Source organism: Carassius gibelio, chromosome A8, assembly GCF_023724105.1.
Source record: "Carassius gibelio isolate Cgi1373 ecotype wild population from Czech Republic chromosome A8, carGib1.2-hapl.c, whole genome shotgun sequence".
Taxonomy (NCBI): Eukaryota; Metazoa; Chordata; class Actinopteri; order Cypriniformes; family Cyprinidae; genus Carassius; species Carassius gibelio.
In genome coordinates, this window is record NC_068378.1 from 16,190,007 (window position 1) to 16,205,293 (window position 15,287).

Below are 15,287 nucleotides of genomic sequence, written 5' to 3' on the forward strand. Positions count from 1 at the left end.
GCTCGCATGAACTGTCCTGAATATGCAGGCCCGGGAGCGCGCGAAAACACCTAATGCCCTTCTAGCGTGCGGCAAGGACCATTGGAAGAGTGTTGTTTTTACTGTGAAATAATTTTCCTAATATTAGGGCCGCAAAAAAAAAACAGTAATACAATTAATTTTACACATTTAAGCCTTGTAATTTTTTAATATTAATATTTTTGTATTATATATTTTTCTTTCTCCGAAGTGTGAACTTTGCACCTGAGCTGTGTATACGTTGGACTTTAAAGGTAACTAAATCCTTTATGAAACATCAGGAAAAGTGGTTCATACAACATTGCATATTGTTTATTATTTTTTTATAAAGACCAAATGTTGTATTTCATAGCTGTGGTAATTGTAATTATCCCGATGTAAGAACAGTATAAGTAATCAATTTACGATATCTCTAATTTTGTGTAAGCCTAAATTGGCAAATATGAACTGTACTAATTTATGGCAGCTCTAACCTTCTGGTGTCAAGGGTGACTCAGGATGAATGCAATTTCCAATGCACATTTACATTTATATAAAAAATTTTGGGATCAGTGATTTTTCTTTTTTTCTTTTAATTCTACTTTTATTTAGCCAGGGTGCATTCAACTAATTAAAAACAAAAGACATTTAATATTCTAAGATGTTTAAATGTTCCTTCTATTTTTCATCTTCAAAAAGAATTCAGTTTCCATACATTTATCAGCACAAATATTTTCACTTGTGATAAGATTTTATAATAAAGTTATATGATTACTAAAAAAAAATAATTACCTTATTAAAAATAATTTTACAAAATCTTGAGCACTAAATCAGCATATTATAATGATTTCTGAATGATCATGTGACAAGGAAGGCTGGAGTAATGGCTGCCGAAAATTCAGCTTTACAATCCCAGGAATTAATTACATTTAAGATGTATTAAAAAAAAGAAAAATCGGTTATTTTAAATATTTTACAATATTACAGTTCTACTGTATTGTTAATCAAATGAATGCAGCCTTGGTGAACATTAGAGATTAATTTCAAAACCAAACAAATATTACTGACTGCAAAAGTTTGATTGGTCATGTAATGCAAATACATCTTTAATGTGTGTGCACAAGAAAACACAAGAGTCACTTTCTGGTTTAAAAACTTTCTCTCAGTAACTCTATTTCTGTATTAATGTACAACCGTTGAAAATTACAGCATCACTTGTTTTCATCTTTTTTTTTCCAGTTTTCTTTTTTGCTTTTTTTTTTAAATGATCTAACTATCAACAGCCATTTCCAAGAAAGAAAGAAAAAAAAAACATGAGAAGAAAGCAAGAGTGAGAAGGAAAAATGGCAGAAGTTATGAGAAAAGCAATGATGGAGAAAGAAAGAGTTTGACTGTTTCAGTGGAGTGTTTTGAGTGCATTTGTGTAAGTATGTGTGTGTGTGCGCGTCTGATGTCAGCTAGCATGGGGGTGTGAGAATGCAATGTTTGTGTATGCGAATGCTAGGATACAATCATCCTATTCTCAAACCCTGCAGCTGAGTAAAGATAATGAAGCAAAAAAAGGGGCACTGATGAAGGAAAGAATGAACAAAAGAGGAAAAAATGCTATGAAAAGAGATGCTCTAAATAAGAAAAAAACACAAAGGAAATGGACAAAACGTGTGATTATGAGATGCAGAGTAAAGTTGACAAAAAGTGGAGGGGTATCTTTGGAGAGAAGAGGCCAAGAACAGTTGAGAGAAGAGTGAACTCGACGTGGATTTGATGGACGGATGTTTAGGTGTCGTGGAAATCCTTCAGCAGCGTCCGTCTCTTCTGCTCAGCAATGTGCATCTGATTCTCCAGATCCTGCAGAGAGAATGCGAGAGGAATAACACAAATTATTATTTATATTATTATTATTATTTTAGTCCAGTGTTCCTGTTCACAGCTTCCTCTAGTCTTTCTTCCAGCTCTCACCCCTCTATCGTTAGCGCTCGGCTCTCCTCTCTCATAACTGTCTGCTCTCTCCACTTTCCATGACAAGTTCTCGATCTCCGCCTCCAGCTGCGCTTGCTGATACTCAAACTAGCGGGAATAAAAATGAGATTTCCCATTATCAAAAACTGATCTCAAAGAGATATTGACCTTCAATGAGAGACTGACACATTTAATGCAAGTGCTTACCAATTTTTTGCGGGGTCCAGACTCCATGTAGTAGGCATATGGATAAGTGTACTGCAGTGTGTAACGACACTATGGAGAGAGCAAACAGACAGCGTAAGTGTGTGGAAACATAGATCCTCATTGCATTCTGCAGAATAGGGCTCCTAGATTAATCGGAATAACTGGAATTGCATTATGGCTTAGGACAATTATCACAAAATTTAATAAAACCAATATATACACTGATTGTTTCGAAGTGAAGCGTGGCACAGTGTCGTTTGACTTGTACCTTGGCCAGTAGCGTGGCAGCATTCTGCAGGTACTGCCAGTCAATCCAGGTGCCCAGGTTGTTCATGACTCGCTCCTGAATCTTCTCCTGAATCCGCTGGTATGTCTGTGCCTCCAGCTGCATACTCTTATTGTGGTTCTCCCACTGGACACACAGATAGAGTACAGATTGATGCTTACATATTTAAGCAATTGTCAATGGAGTTCAAATGAAACCGGCAACTCATTAATACAATGAGATAATAGCTCAGTTTCAAATCTAGTGAGCTGTATTGTTGCCATATAGACAGCATCCTAACATAAAAAGAACACCATATAGGCAACAACTGGAGAACCAGCATACAAATTCCATGGTTTTCCAAATTCCAAATTGCTAAGCTAACAGCATGATACTCTTAGCATAACAAATTCGATAGCATACATAAATACTGAGAAACAAGTCCATTTAAATTTATTGATACCTATCTGTAATGAGTTAACTGTAATGTTACTGCCTACTTTTTGGAACAACCTACTTGTCAGAATCACTGCTAAGCTCACTAAGTTTTGGAACAAAGCTGACATTTATAAGTCTTTTTCAAAAGAGATTTATTTATTATTAATTAATCATTTTTGTCTCACCCTCTCAAAGTAGAACAGGTATTTTTTGAGGGCCTCTCTGGCCTGGGCCTGCTGGCTCTGATTGACGATGTCTGGGTTCTCTTTGTAGCGACTGCACTCGTAGTACTCACTGCCATGAGTCTTCCAATCTCCCAGACACATCCAGCAGAAATCTACACACAGCCATAACAATTTCATTCCAATCAAGACCACTTCAGAACACACTGGGATTTTGATCTAATTTCTAGAAACTAAAAATCGATGGGGGAAAAAAAACATACCATGTTTACACTTTGAGCATTGCTGCAAAGAGAGAAAGAGAAAATACATGTTCAGTAAAACTTTTTTTAAACATACACTACTTTCTATTCCTCAAAGAATCCTGAAAAAATATATACTGAAAATTCAGCTTTGCCATCACAGGAATAAATTACAACCTAAAAATATATTAAAATCATTTTAAACTTTAATAATATACTGTTAATAAAATAAAAATAAAGTTTTTACTGTAATTTCATTCAGATAAATTCAGCTTTGGTGAGCATACAAGACTTAAAAAATCTTATTGGCCCCAAAGTTTTGAACGGCAGTGTAAATCTTGAAAAAGTTGAAGTCCAAAAAAGAAAAAGTGAAGATTTGTTTTGATCTTATTTTGATGAGAACAATCTGAAGTTAACAAATAAAATATTCAAGAGCACTAAAAAGTGTACAGATAATTAAAAAGATTGTGTATACTACTCACCATGTGGTTGCACCCTCCATTCTTCTCAATGCAGATATTGCACTTAGGGCACTGTGGGCACAAAATCAAACCATAAGGATATTACTAATACCTTCACTATCAAATTAACACTTAACCATATATACTTAATGTGACAATGTTAAAAGTATCTGTGTGTTCTTCCTTACGTCTTTAGTGTGTGCACTGATGTAGTTGGCTGTCTCAGAGTCATCTGCACATTTGGTCAGCCATTTGCGGATGGTGGCACAGTCTGTGGGTGCATGATACATGTGTCTGCACTTAAAACTGAAGACAGACGGACACAGTCAATCCAAACACACACATGCAATTGCATGTATTACACCATGAATTGAGTAGTGTGTGCAAGTGTAATTGTGTATAATACCAGAAGACTTCTTCGCAGCGGCTGCATTGGACTCTACGAGCTCGAGGTTTCTGCACCTGTATAACTATCGGACAGTCGGCACCAGGACACAACTGCAGCCGAAAATGACTCTGCAGACGAACAGAAACATGAGCAGGTTAAGAGCAATCAGTGAGAGGTACCTGTTCTACAATGTGACAAAACTGGAGATGTACTGATATCAGAATTCTGCCAGATTCCAATTTTCATGTTATGGCCAGAAAACAATAATTAAACCAATATTAAACTAAATAAAATAAAATATTTAATAAATACAATAAATGTATAATACAATATAATAAATAAATCTAAAAATAATAAAATGTTAGATTAAATGTTTTAATTTAGGCTGCATAATATTATAATTAAATTACTACACATTACCGATTAAAATATTGGGGTTGGCAAACATTTTTATGTTTTTGGAAAGAAGATTTTTATGCTCCTCAAGGCTGCATTTATTTAATAAAAAAGTAATATTGTGAATTATTATTAGCATTTAAAATATCCATTTTCCATTTTAATATATTTAAAAATTAAATTTTAAGATGAATTTTCAACATCATTACTCCAGTCTTCAGTTTCACATGATCCATCAGAAATAATTCTATTATGCTGACTTGTGCTCAGTAATGAACAGTGATTTGTTATCAATAATGAACAGTTTTAAAGGGGTTATATGATGCGATTTCAATTTTTCCTTTGTCTTTGGAGTGTTACAAACTCTTGGTGCATGAAGATCTGTAAAGTTGCAAAGACTAAAGTCTCAGGCCCAAAGAGATATTCTTTATCAAAGTTAAGACTCTGCCATGCCACCCTAAAACCCGCACCCTAAAAGTCCACGCACAAAGAGAGAGAGAGAGAGAGAGAGAGAGAGAGAGAGAGAGAGAGAGAAAGAGACAGTCACACTGTGGAGTCAGCTGTATTAACCATCTGTGGCTTGTGTACTGCAAACACATACAAGCTTCATCATTGTGTCCGTCACACGACTTTTCTCCTTTCGGGCTTGAACTGATGGTAAAACTAAGGACATAATTAGCGGTCTTAACATTTATTTTGAACTCGGGATTATGGAATATGGTGTTACATTTCCAACATGTGCTTGCTGTGATCGGCCAATCACAATGCACTGGGTCAGTTGGCCAATCAGAGCAGACTGCGCTTGTCCGAAGGAGGGAATTTGTAGAAAACTACACGTTTGAGAGAGGCGGGGCATAGAGGACCTACAATAATGTACAGTATTTGAAAAATAATGTGTTTTGTGAACATTAAAGCATGTCAACATATTATGTTCTTAATGATCTTTAACAACATGAAAAAACATCATATGACCCCTTTAAAGATTTCAGGTTTTTGTTCAGATTTTTTTGACAAAAGTTCAGAACATCATTCATTTAAAACAGAATGTTTTATGTAACAACTGTCAGATTGTTAATTTATTTTAATTCTTGCTCATTGTGCACTCCTGGACAGACACACACCTCCACATAGTCCCTGAAGAGGTAGCGTCTGTATTTGTCTTTCAGTTCCTCGCTGGGCAGCAGAGGAAGAACAAAATCATCTGGCATGCGAAGAGAGCATTCCTGCGCCATGCAGGAGATCTCTACAGACAAACACAACCCACAGAGGAGATCAGATAACCAGCTTGCTCTAATCAGCAATACATACTCTAATGCTCACAGTCTTTATGTGCTCAGTGTGTGTGTGTGTGTGTGTGTACACTCACCTACTCCCACACCATCTTTGACAAGTACAGTGCAGTGCTGCTCCCAGCATGCCTTGCAGAAGGAGTGCTGACAGGGTAGAGAGAGGAGAGCATCTCTCCGGACCAGCTGCAGACACACCCCACACTGCTGCGACGTCCCGACCTGAAACACACACACACACATACACGTCAAGGGAAGGAAGTGCTATGATTGTTAACAGTATAATTAACGGTTGTCCCAGGCAACCTTTTTTTTGCACAGCTGAGCTTGTTTCTTGTCTTTCAAATCACTAATCACACATAATAAAATAATTAAACATGAATCGATATTTCTTGTCCATCAATTATGTGGCAAATAGCCATGTAAGATGCAGAACAAAGTACAGTGAACTGGTCATTATCATAAAATAAACCCCTTTATTGCATGTATACCATACCAATTTGTCAAAGAACAGATTTCAGGATTGGTATATTTTTTATGGACTTAACATTGCATTTTAAAACTGAGAACTCCTTGGAATTCAAGTTAAAGGGTTTTATTAAATAAAAAATAAATAAAAAGTAAAGTAAAGTAAAAATAAGATTTTTCATCAAATAACTATGTAAAAGACTAGTAGAACTCACAGAGAGAGATCTGCAGATGCTTGTGGGCTGAGCATGGGCTTCACATAGCAACTGAGAGGAATTGGACTTATACCTTCAAATACAAGAGAAGATTAACAGATTGAGACAGAAGTAACAGAAATATGTCTGAAACTTTTTTTAACATCAGGATTTCAGGTTATGCATTATCTGAATGTAATGAATATTTTAGGTGCTGTATTTTTTCTATTCTTATAGACTTTTTGCAGTTCACCTAAGAATTTCTGCGGTGACGAGTAACAAACATTGACAAGACTTCAAACTTTTAAATAATAGTCTCTCAGATATCACGAGTGATTATGCAAGAATTACAAAAACATTTGTTTAAATAATTTTAGATAGCATATAACACCACTATAACTATTTCACATTTCATATTAACTACCCATATACGTGTACATATTGTGTGTGTGTGTGTGCTTTGCTGTACTTAATTACCTTTCGAGTACTTGTGACACTTGCCAGTGAAAATGTACAAGGACCAGTTTGGCTACAGCTGGTGACACCTGAAGGGAGAAAAACATTTCTGTACTGACAGACTAAACTCCATGAACAGTCTGAACAATTTATAGTTTGGAAATATACATAAATACACAGCTAGATATTGTCAGCCAAGAATAAATCTGCTAAACATTGTCACTCATTCGGTCTCTCACCTTTAGGGCACTGGCTACACTGCTGACTTCCTCAGTTAGTACCCTCTGGCTCTCTCTGTACGTCAAGCAATTGAACTGGTACTCTTCTGGGTCAAACTCTTCTTCTACCCCTGCGTCATCATCAAGTCCAATATAATAGTCAGGGATGTCGCCCTCTACGGCATCTTCGTCATCTTCAAATTCCTCGTTACTGTCTGAGGCTTGGCTACTCATATCCACAGACATAACCCTCTGGGCCCAACCTTTCCCTGACCGACAGCTGCCCGCCACCAATCAGCAGCTACTGAGCTGCTCCTCTCCGCCCCCAACTGGACCGAGAAACCCAGGGGGCCCTGTGGCTTTTAGCAGCACCGAAAAAAACAGAAAAAATCACACTCCCCGTCACTCATGAGGAACCGGAGCAAGGGATGAGCTCAGACAGAGAAAAAATACTGAAAGAGAGAAGAAAAGATTATTTAGTATTTGTCATTTATACACGGTCAGACTGTATTTTTCATGATCTTAAAAGTTGTTAAACCTAAAAGTTACAAACCTCCAATTCCTATTTTCTGTTTCTAAATGGATTTAAATTACACCATTATGAAGGGATTTATTTTGTGATAATGACAATCTGACTCTAACTCTCCCCATTTATGACACAGCTGCTTAATAAATATATGAATGGACATGAAATATTGATTTGAGTTTAAATTATTCCTTTTTTTTTTTTAGGAGAAGATAGAGACCAACACAAGTCTTGGTGTTACTGGAGTTTATTATGCAATAATAACCATTTGACTGCACATTATCTGTGTGATAATAATAATAGATAATAAAATAATAACAATCGGTAGAATAATAATCCTATTATACATGGACATGAAATATCAATATCGTTATTAATACTTAAATTACTTTGAAATATTCTACAGTTGAATCCTGTGATAACCAATCAAAATCAAGGATTCCTCCAAGTTGTGTAACAGAGGGTAACAATACCCAACCACTTTTTATGAGGCCTTTGATCCTAATGTATTTTTCCCATAGGGAATTATTAAAGTGTTAATTAAAGAGATATGAGCAATGAATCAAACTAACCAACTACAAGGCCTTGCTAGTGTACTTGATTTCAATGACACCCTCTGAGCTTGACCCACTGGTCATTTTACTGCTGCTTTTTAGATCAACACACCTTGGAAATTATCTGAAGGTTGTGCGTGTAGATATCTGTCTCAGTATTACCAGTGGCCAAGAATCTCTTTGAGCGTAAGACAATCATACCCTCACACGCAGAGAGGCTTAGCTTTGCGTTTTAACGGATTAAACGGTGAACTGACAGTCCAACCGGACAGCAGTAGCAGGGGAGGCCGCGTGACCGCGCGCCTGATGATCACGGAGATCAGAGCTCTGCGTGTGTGCGCGCGCCTGCTGATGTGATGACAGTCACAAATTCAACTGAATAAACAATCAGTGCACATTAAATTCAACGTGAGCACGGGGTATGTGAGTAACCGTTCTGTCCAGTCCAGTCCGGTCAGGGTGGGTCTGAATCCCACAGTCATGGGACGACCTGAAAGTCCCACGCGTCTGCCCCTAGCATTCCACTCAGGGCTATAAATAGATCCCGACCCTGGGTGGCATGCATGGTATCACGCTCAACTGGGTTACGGATCATGTTTTAAATGCGTAGGGGTCGGGTGGGGGTTTAGCAAGGACTGCAAACTCACGGCGCTGACAGTATGGGTTCTGCTTTGTTTACTCCATATGAACCGGGCCGCAGAAGCTGTTGCTTCTCTCAAATCAGCACACAAATAGAGCAGCGCGATCGATGCACGGAGTCCCTCTCTCCCGCTCTAAAAAAAATCTATTGTTTCACTACGCATATCCCGCAGCTTAAAGTGCATATAGTCCATTTAAACTTGTTTAAGTGAATGCACGGGTCGTTTAATGTCGCTTTAAGGGCTTCATTTGCAATCATCCCCCAGCGCGCACTCCAGCTCGGGGATTCGGATGTAAACAAGGCCGTTTTGGTTCGCTCGCCAAAGCCGCTGCTCTGATCGTTTAAAGCCCCCCGTCGTACCCAACATACTGACTTTACTCACTTGCAGGACCGCGGCAGGCCGTCACTCGACGCTGGCTATCGGGACAGAGATCCAATCCGTTCGCTTAGACGAGTCGCAGCAGAGCTAAAGATCGGAAGTACGGGGGGATACGAACGCGGCGTCACTTCCGTGCTCAAGTGTGAGTTCAGTTACTGAGGAGGGGCCACACAGACACTATAATCAAAACTGACATTCATACTTGCAGTCAAACACACACATGCGCGCACGCTAATGCAAATGTAGGTCAACAAAACAAGAAACCAGATTTACAATGTGCAACTAAGATGACGTTACATAAGATTAACAGAGAAAAGCGCCTTTATTACAAATTCATAACTTTAAGACCTGCCTGCTTTTATTTATATTTTTAGATCTTACTGATTCAAAATCCAACTAACATGAACTATACAATTAACTGTATAATTTGTTGGAAAAAATATTTTCAAATGAAATTTGTTTTCACAAGCCAAAAGTGCTATTCTGTGCACGACCGGATCTCCTGGTGACAAGTGACTCAAAAGAGAGAAAGACTCTATCTAGACCTATTTGGAACTCATAATTCACAGACACAAAAAGATGCAACATACCATTTGTTCATTTGCATGTTTTTTTCAACAGCATGTTCTATAAAGATATGTATATGAATGCAAAACAAATATACAGTCTGCAAAAATTACTAAACATAAATGGCTGACATTTTAAAAATTCCCTGCACATGCAGCTATTGCATTTATAAAAGGTTGTGTATAGTGATGAGGAGCTCACAGGTACAGATAATACATGCTTATTTTAAATGCAGAAAAACATTTAAAAGTAAGATAAGGAAAGTGAAACAAAAAAGGGCAGATTTAGTCACACTTTTTTAAAAGGGAAGAGATGTTACAGGGCTTAAATGGGTCATATGATGCTTTTTTAAACATCATTATTTTGTGTATTTGGAGTAACAGAATATGATGACATGCTTTAATGTTCAAAAAATTTCATTACTGTAGGTCCATAGGCCCCGCCTCTCTCAAATGTAGTTTTGTACAAAGCTCCTCCTTTTGACAAGTGCAGTCTGCTTTGATTGGCTGACTCAGTGCATTATGATTGGCCGAACACCGCAAGCATTCGTTGGAAATGTAACGCCCTTTACATAAATCCCGAGCTTCATCTTTCAAAATAAATGTAAAGACAGTTATTAATATCCTTAGTTTTGTAATCATTTCATTTCAAGCCTGAAAGGGAAACAGAGTGGTGTGAAGAAGAAGTCATGTCATTTATTATAAAAAGGTCAAATACACATACCTTGTACAGATTATCTGCTAGTCGAACAGTTCTTGCTTCCTTCAGCAAGGTATCTCTAGAATGGAGTGTGTGCACAGTCTATGAAAATAAATATTAAACACAAATGGTCTGCATTTATATTTGTTCTAACATCTTGTAATTTTGTAAACGAAAAAAAAAAAAAAAAAAAAAATATATATATATATATATATATAAAATTTTGTATATAATTGGAAATATTTGTTTTCGTTAATTTAAATAAAGCTGAAATATATATATATATTTTAATTTGACATAAAACAAACTTAAAAACTTGGCCTTGGCAACTTACTGAAATTAATACATTTAAACTGAACTAAAACTAAAAACTAAAACTGAAATAAAATAAAGATAAATAGAAATATTAAAAATGACTTCAAAACACCCAAACTTAACCAAAAAAAAAGAAAAAAAAGAATGTAAATAAATCTCAAAATAAAAAAATGTTTAATTTAAAATAAAATGTAATTCAAAGTATTGTAAATAATTATATAATAACTGTAACCTTTAGCAAATATAAAAAGCAATGCATTATAGCATTGTGATGCCTTAATTCACTTTTAGTATTTCAAATGTTTTGGTTTTAGATTTTCATCATTTAGTAAAAATAAAATGGAGTTTCATACCACCCATTTACTGGTTTTTAACATGAAAATAATTTATTTATGTGCAATAATATATTTAATAATTCAAACTGTATGTTTTTTCTAAAGTAGTATTACGAAGGAATATTAATCTATCTTTCATACTGTACATTTTAACATTGTGATGCAAACTATATAGAGTTTACCGTGAATAAACTGGCTCTCCTCTGCAGTACCCCAGGACAGCGGCTGTAGGGGGGTAGATGGCCTCATATTTTAGCAGGTGGATGGTTCTTGTATTCTGAGATGGATGTCGGCAATAGCCTGTCCAATAACTTTGCCTGCATCTGTGGATGAGGAGCACAGGCAAGTCTTAATGCACCTCACATGTGATGTAGAAATGATAGAAAGTTTAGGGTAAATGCGATTGTTTTTAATCACATCTGTTATGGTCACCAAGGATGCATTTATTTGATCAAAAATACAGTAAAAATAGTTACAATGTGAAATATATTAACAAATTGAAATAACTGTTTTCTATTGTAATATGTTGAAAAATTTAATTTATTCTTGTGACGGCAAAGCTGAATTTTCAGCAGCCATGACTCTAGTCTTACTTGAGAAATGCTGATTTAGAAACATTTCTTACTATTATCAATGCTGAAAACATGCTGATTAATATTTTTGTGATAACCGTGATATATATTTTTTAGGATTCTTTGAAGAAAAAGTAAAATACTTTTTAAAAATACTTCAAAACAAATACCACCTTGATGAGTGTAAAGACTTCTAAAATCAACCCCCAATCTTCTCTTATCAACCACCAAACCTTTGAATGGTAGTGTGTATATTCAGTTTATTTAACTGGAAATAAAACTACAACAGAAATGCACACACACACACACCTTGTGGGTATCCACCAGCAGATCCTTGTTAAATCGTTTCATCATTGGACGTATAAGTTTCAAACTCTGCTTTCCTTTTCTCCCCGGAAACAGTTGTCATGGTGTTACAATTTCCTTTTTATCTGACCATCACTACTCCTCTTATGAATGCGACTGCAACTATCTTGGCATTTATCGTACTAAAGAAATCATCACTTGGCAATCTGCCCCTTATTAAACTCTCTATCACAAACACTCACTTCCTCTGCTTCTTGTCTGGAGTCTCGATCTCAATCTCCGCTGGTTTTGACACAACTGCTAGTTCAGTCGAGTCCATGGGACCCAGCGGTTCTGCCATTTCTGAGAAAGCACACAGCGTGCATGAGTGATGAAAAACATGACAGCATACTGACATGTCTGATTACTAACTCACAAAAAACACTATGCACATTCCACTTCCTCCAAGTCCTCCTCATCCTCACTTTCTTCCTCATCTTCTGTGATGTGTTTTGATGGTGATGAGTGCTCTATGAACATGGGGCTTATCTATTCAATGTGGTCCCTCATGTCCTCTGACTCTTCTGTTTTAACTTCTCCGTCCTGGAAGTACTTGTTCTCTCATCAGAGGAATCGTATATTCCTGACCCACGAGACGCCACCCTGGAGTTTTTGCAGTTGTTTTTGTCCACCATACTGTTTCTGAAACAGACAAACAGGTCATGGACCACAGCATAACAATAATCTTTGTATAGCTTTGTGGAAAATGTCCTTCTCTGCAATGTGAATTATATATATATATATATAAATATCTCAGCTAGATGTTAGACAATATTTCTTACTATTAAGTTTAGTACTTGAAATAACTATTTTTTCTTTCTGTTTAACATTTTTTATACTACTAGGAATATATATTTATATATATATATATATATATTTAGGAGTAGGTCTGTCACAATAGAAGCATCCTTTTATGATCCCAAATATGTACGAAGTGCCCACACTAAATTGATGACACCTACAATGAACTGTGAAGAGGGGCTGTTTTCATTTAGTGAACCAGTTAACAACAAGCTGCACAACAGAACTCAAGCGAGTCTCTCTGCACATCTGCACCAGCAGCTGTCTGCATCCGCCGAGCATTACTTTCAAACTATTAAAGCCCATTCATTTACCTGTTCAACTGCAAAGCTACGTTTTATCTTAGTGACTGGTTTGGATTCTTAGTTTAAGTTTAGCCAGACAAAGTTTATTTTATGGCGCATATACTTTGATTTTTTTGTGATTTGGATACCGGTTTGTTCTTTGCAATCTGCTTCGGTTTCTTCGTGTCGGTTTTCTTCCGTTTCTCTTTTCTCTTTGCCATTCTGCTGCTGAGAGATCGCTGATAGTTTCAGGATAAATGAACTCTGGTGTACTCAGAGAAACAGAGAGACTTGCATTACACGTCAACTCATGTAATGTAACCTGAAGACCACTGTTACCCAGCACAGTCACTTCCCACCTTTCGTAACACTGAAAAAGCATGCACTTTGCTGGCAGGAGATCCGAAGTAGACTGGGTAATGAGATCATTTAAACGCTAGGAGGCGTCGTCACACAAGCTTTTTTATTTTTCTTTTTCTTTTTTTTTTTTTTACTGTTCGCAAGCATAGACAGTAAAAGAAAGTTCGCAAGGTGGGAATCATCACGTTATTAACGTTTAGGTTGATGACGATAATATACGTAATTCTGACTAATAGTTCAGCTAAAAAATATATATATAATTATAATTATAGTTAGCTTAAACTGATAATTGAGTAATAGTAATTAATATTTAGATTTAAATATGTAGGTAGGTCATGCAAACAGTTAATGTACTATAATGTAAAAAGTGGTTTATTGCACTACCTTTATTTTATGCTATTTTAATTGTAAAAAAAATATTTGAATATATCACTTTTAAGAATGAAAATTACAGGTAATATTTTAAATAAAAAAAGAATCTTAATGGTCCTTAAAATATGTTTCGTTTTCTTAAAATAAATATTTTCTTTTGATTTCATTTATTATTATTATCATCATTATTATTATTATTAAACATTCCAGGATAAAGGGTTATTTATTTATTTATTTATTTACACAAACCCATTTTGTGTTCTATGGATAAATAAATGAACACACACAGACAACTATATAGTTATTATTTTATTATTTGAAGGTTTCCCATTAAGATATGAGCCATGATAAACACATGAGGGGACACAGAAAGGCCTAATCAGTATGGGCTGTTTCAAACATATCATACATATGATCATATTAACTATATTGATACTAGCTTGTCATCTGTAGCACAGACTAGCAGTGATTATATAAAATTGTGTGTTTCTTTATATTTAAAATAGCTGAAGTTTGTATTCTATAGGACATTAACCTCATTCAGTCAAGTTCATTAACATTTGGGCCTGACTTTGTGTGTGTGTGTGTGTGTGTGTGTGTGTGTGTGTGTGTGTGTGTGTGCCTATGAGTGTGTACCTGGTGGTGCTGATGCAAATGAACAGCTGTTTTGGCTTCACTTGGCAGCAGATGTCCAGCCAGTGTGTGTGTGCGAGTGTGAGACTTCAGAGAACCGTCTGTGGTCTTGATTGGCATAGCAGAATCAGATATTCTCCCTGCAGCCAGCCAGACTCGATGGGCATATGTGCCCAGACTGATGCCAGGACAGGTGTATGTGAGTCACATTACTGGCATATAAAAGGGCTGTTGGTACCAAGTCTCGATGACGACACAGTCCCCCAGCCCTGCATGGCTTCCATCCCTATATGAGTCCTGAGCATTATCAGATAGGAATAAAAAGCCATACGGGGCAAAGAGTAACAATCTATTTCAATCATTTTTTACACACAACATTGAATAATCTTTTTTTTAACTATTCTAAGAAAAAGCAATGAATCAGTTTTATGGTGTAGTGCGACCTCCTGTGGACAAACGCAATATTACAAGTCCGCCGTGCTCTTGTATCGCACTGCAAGAGTCGTCACCCCTACCGTTGTGACCATTACAGGACAACCTTTCCGATACCACATCGACAAAAATAATGCCATATCCCTAAACTAAAAAAAAAAAAAAAAAAAAAAATTGGCGCTAGATTTCTAAAATGTCCACGCCAACGTGTCAGAAAAAAACGCAGTTTTTTGTGAATGAAATGATTAACATTTACAGTAGGCTATTATATTAACACCGATACATTTTGAGGTTAATGGCATCAGTCTATTCACTG

At 36.3% G+C, this 15,287-nt stretch overlaps 1 protein-coding gene and 1 long non-coding RNA gene across 2 annotated transcripts; both read right to left on the minus strand.

The window, feature by feature from the left end:
- Positions 1-1,073: 1,073 nt before the first annotated feature.
- Positions 1,074-9,474, minus strand: LOC128018583 (E3 ubiquitin-protein ligase ARIH2-like). Its single transcript, XM_052604184.1, has 15 exons — positions 9,260-9,474; positions 7,179-7,609; positions 6,961-7,028; positions 6,505-6,577; positions 5,902-6,043; positions 5,657-5,778; positions 4,158-4,267; positions 3,940-4,057; positions 3,773-3,823; positions 3,312-3,333; positions 3,052-3,203; positions 2,432-2,575; positions 2,164-2,232; positions 1,957-2,064; positions 1,074-1,845 (listed from the first exon to the last, which is right to left on the minus strand). Exons 2-15 carry the CDS (start codon positions 7,401-7,403, stop codon positions 1,774-1,776), a joined length of 1,476 nt encoding a protein of 491 aa, XP_052460144.1. The 5' UTR covers positions 7,404-7,609; positions 9,260-9,474; the 3' UTR covers positions 1,074-1,773.
- A 948-nt stretch (positions 9,475-10,422) lies between these two features.
- On the minus strand, positions 10,423-13,840 carry LOC128018614 (uncharacterized). Its single transcript, XR_008184924.1, has 5 exons — positions 13,324-13,840; positions 12,466-12,731; positions 12,293-12,392; positions 11,355-11,495; positions 10,423-10,624 (listed from the first exon to the last, which is right to left on the minus strand). It is a non-coding gene; the product is annotated as an uncharacterized LOC128018614 (long non-coding RNA).
- Positions 13,841-15,287: the final 1,447 nt, after the last annotated feature.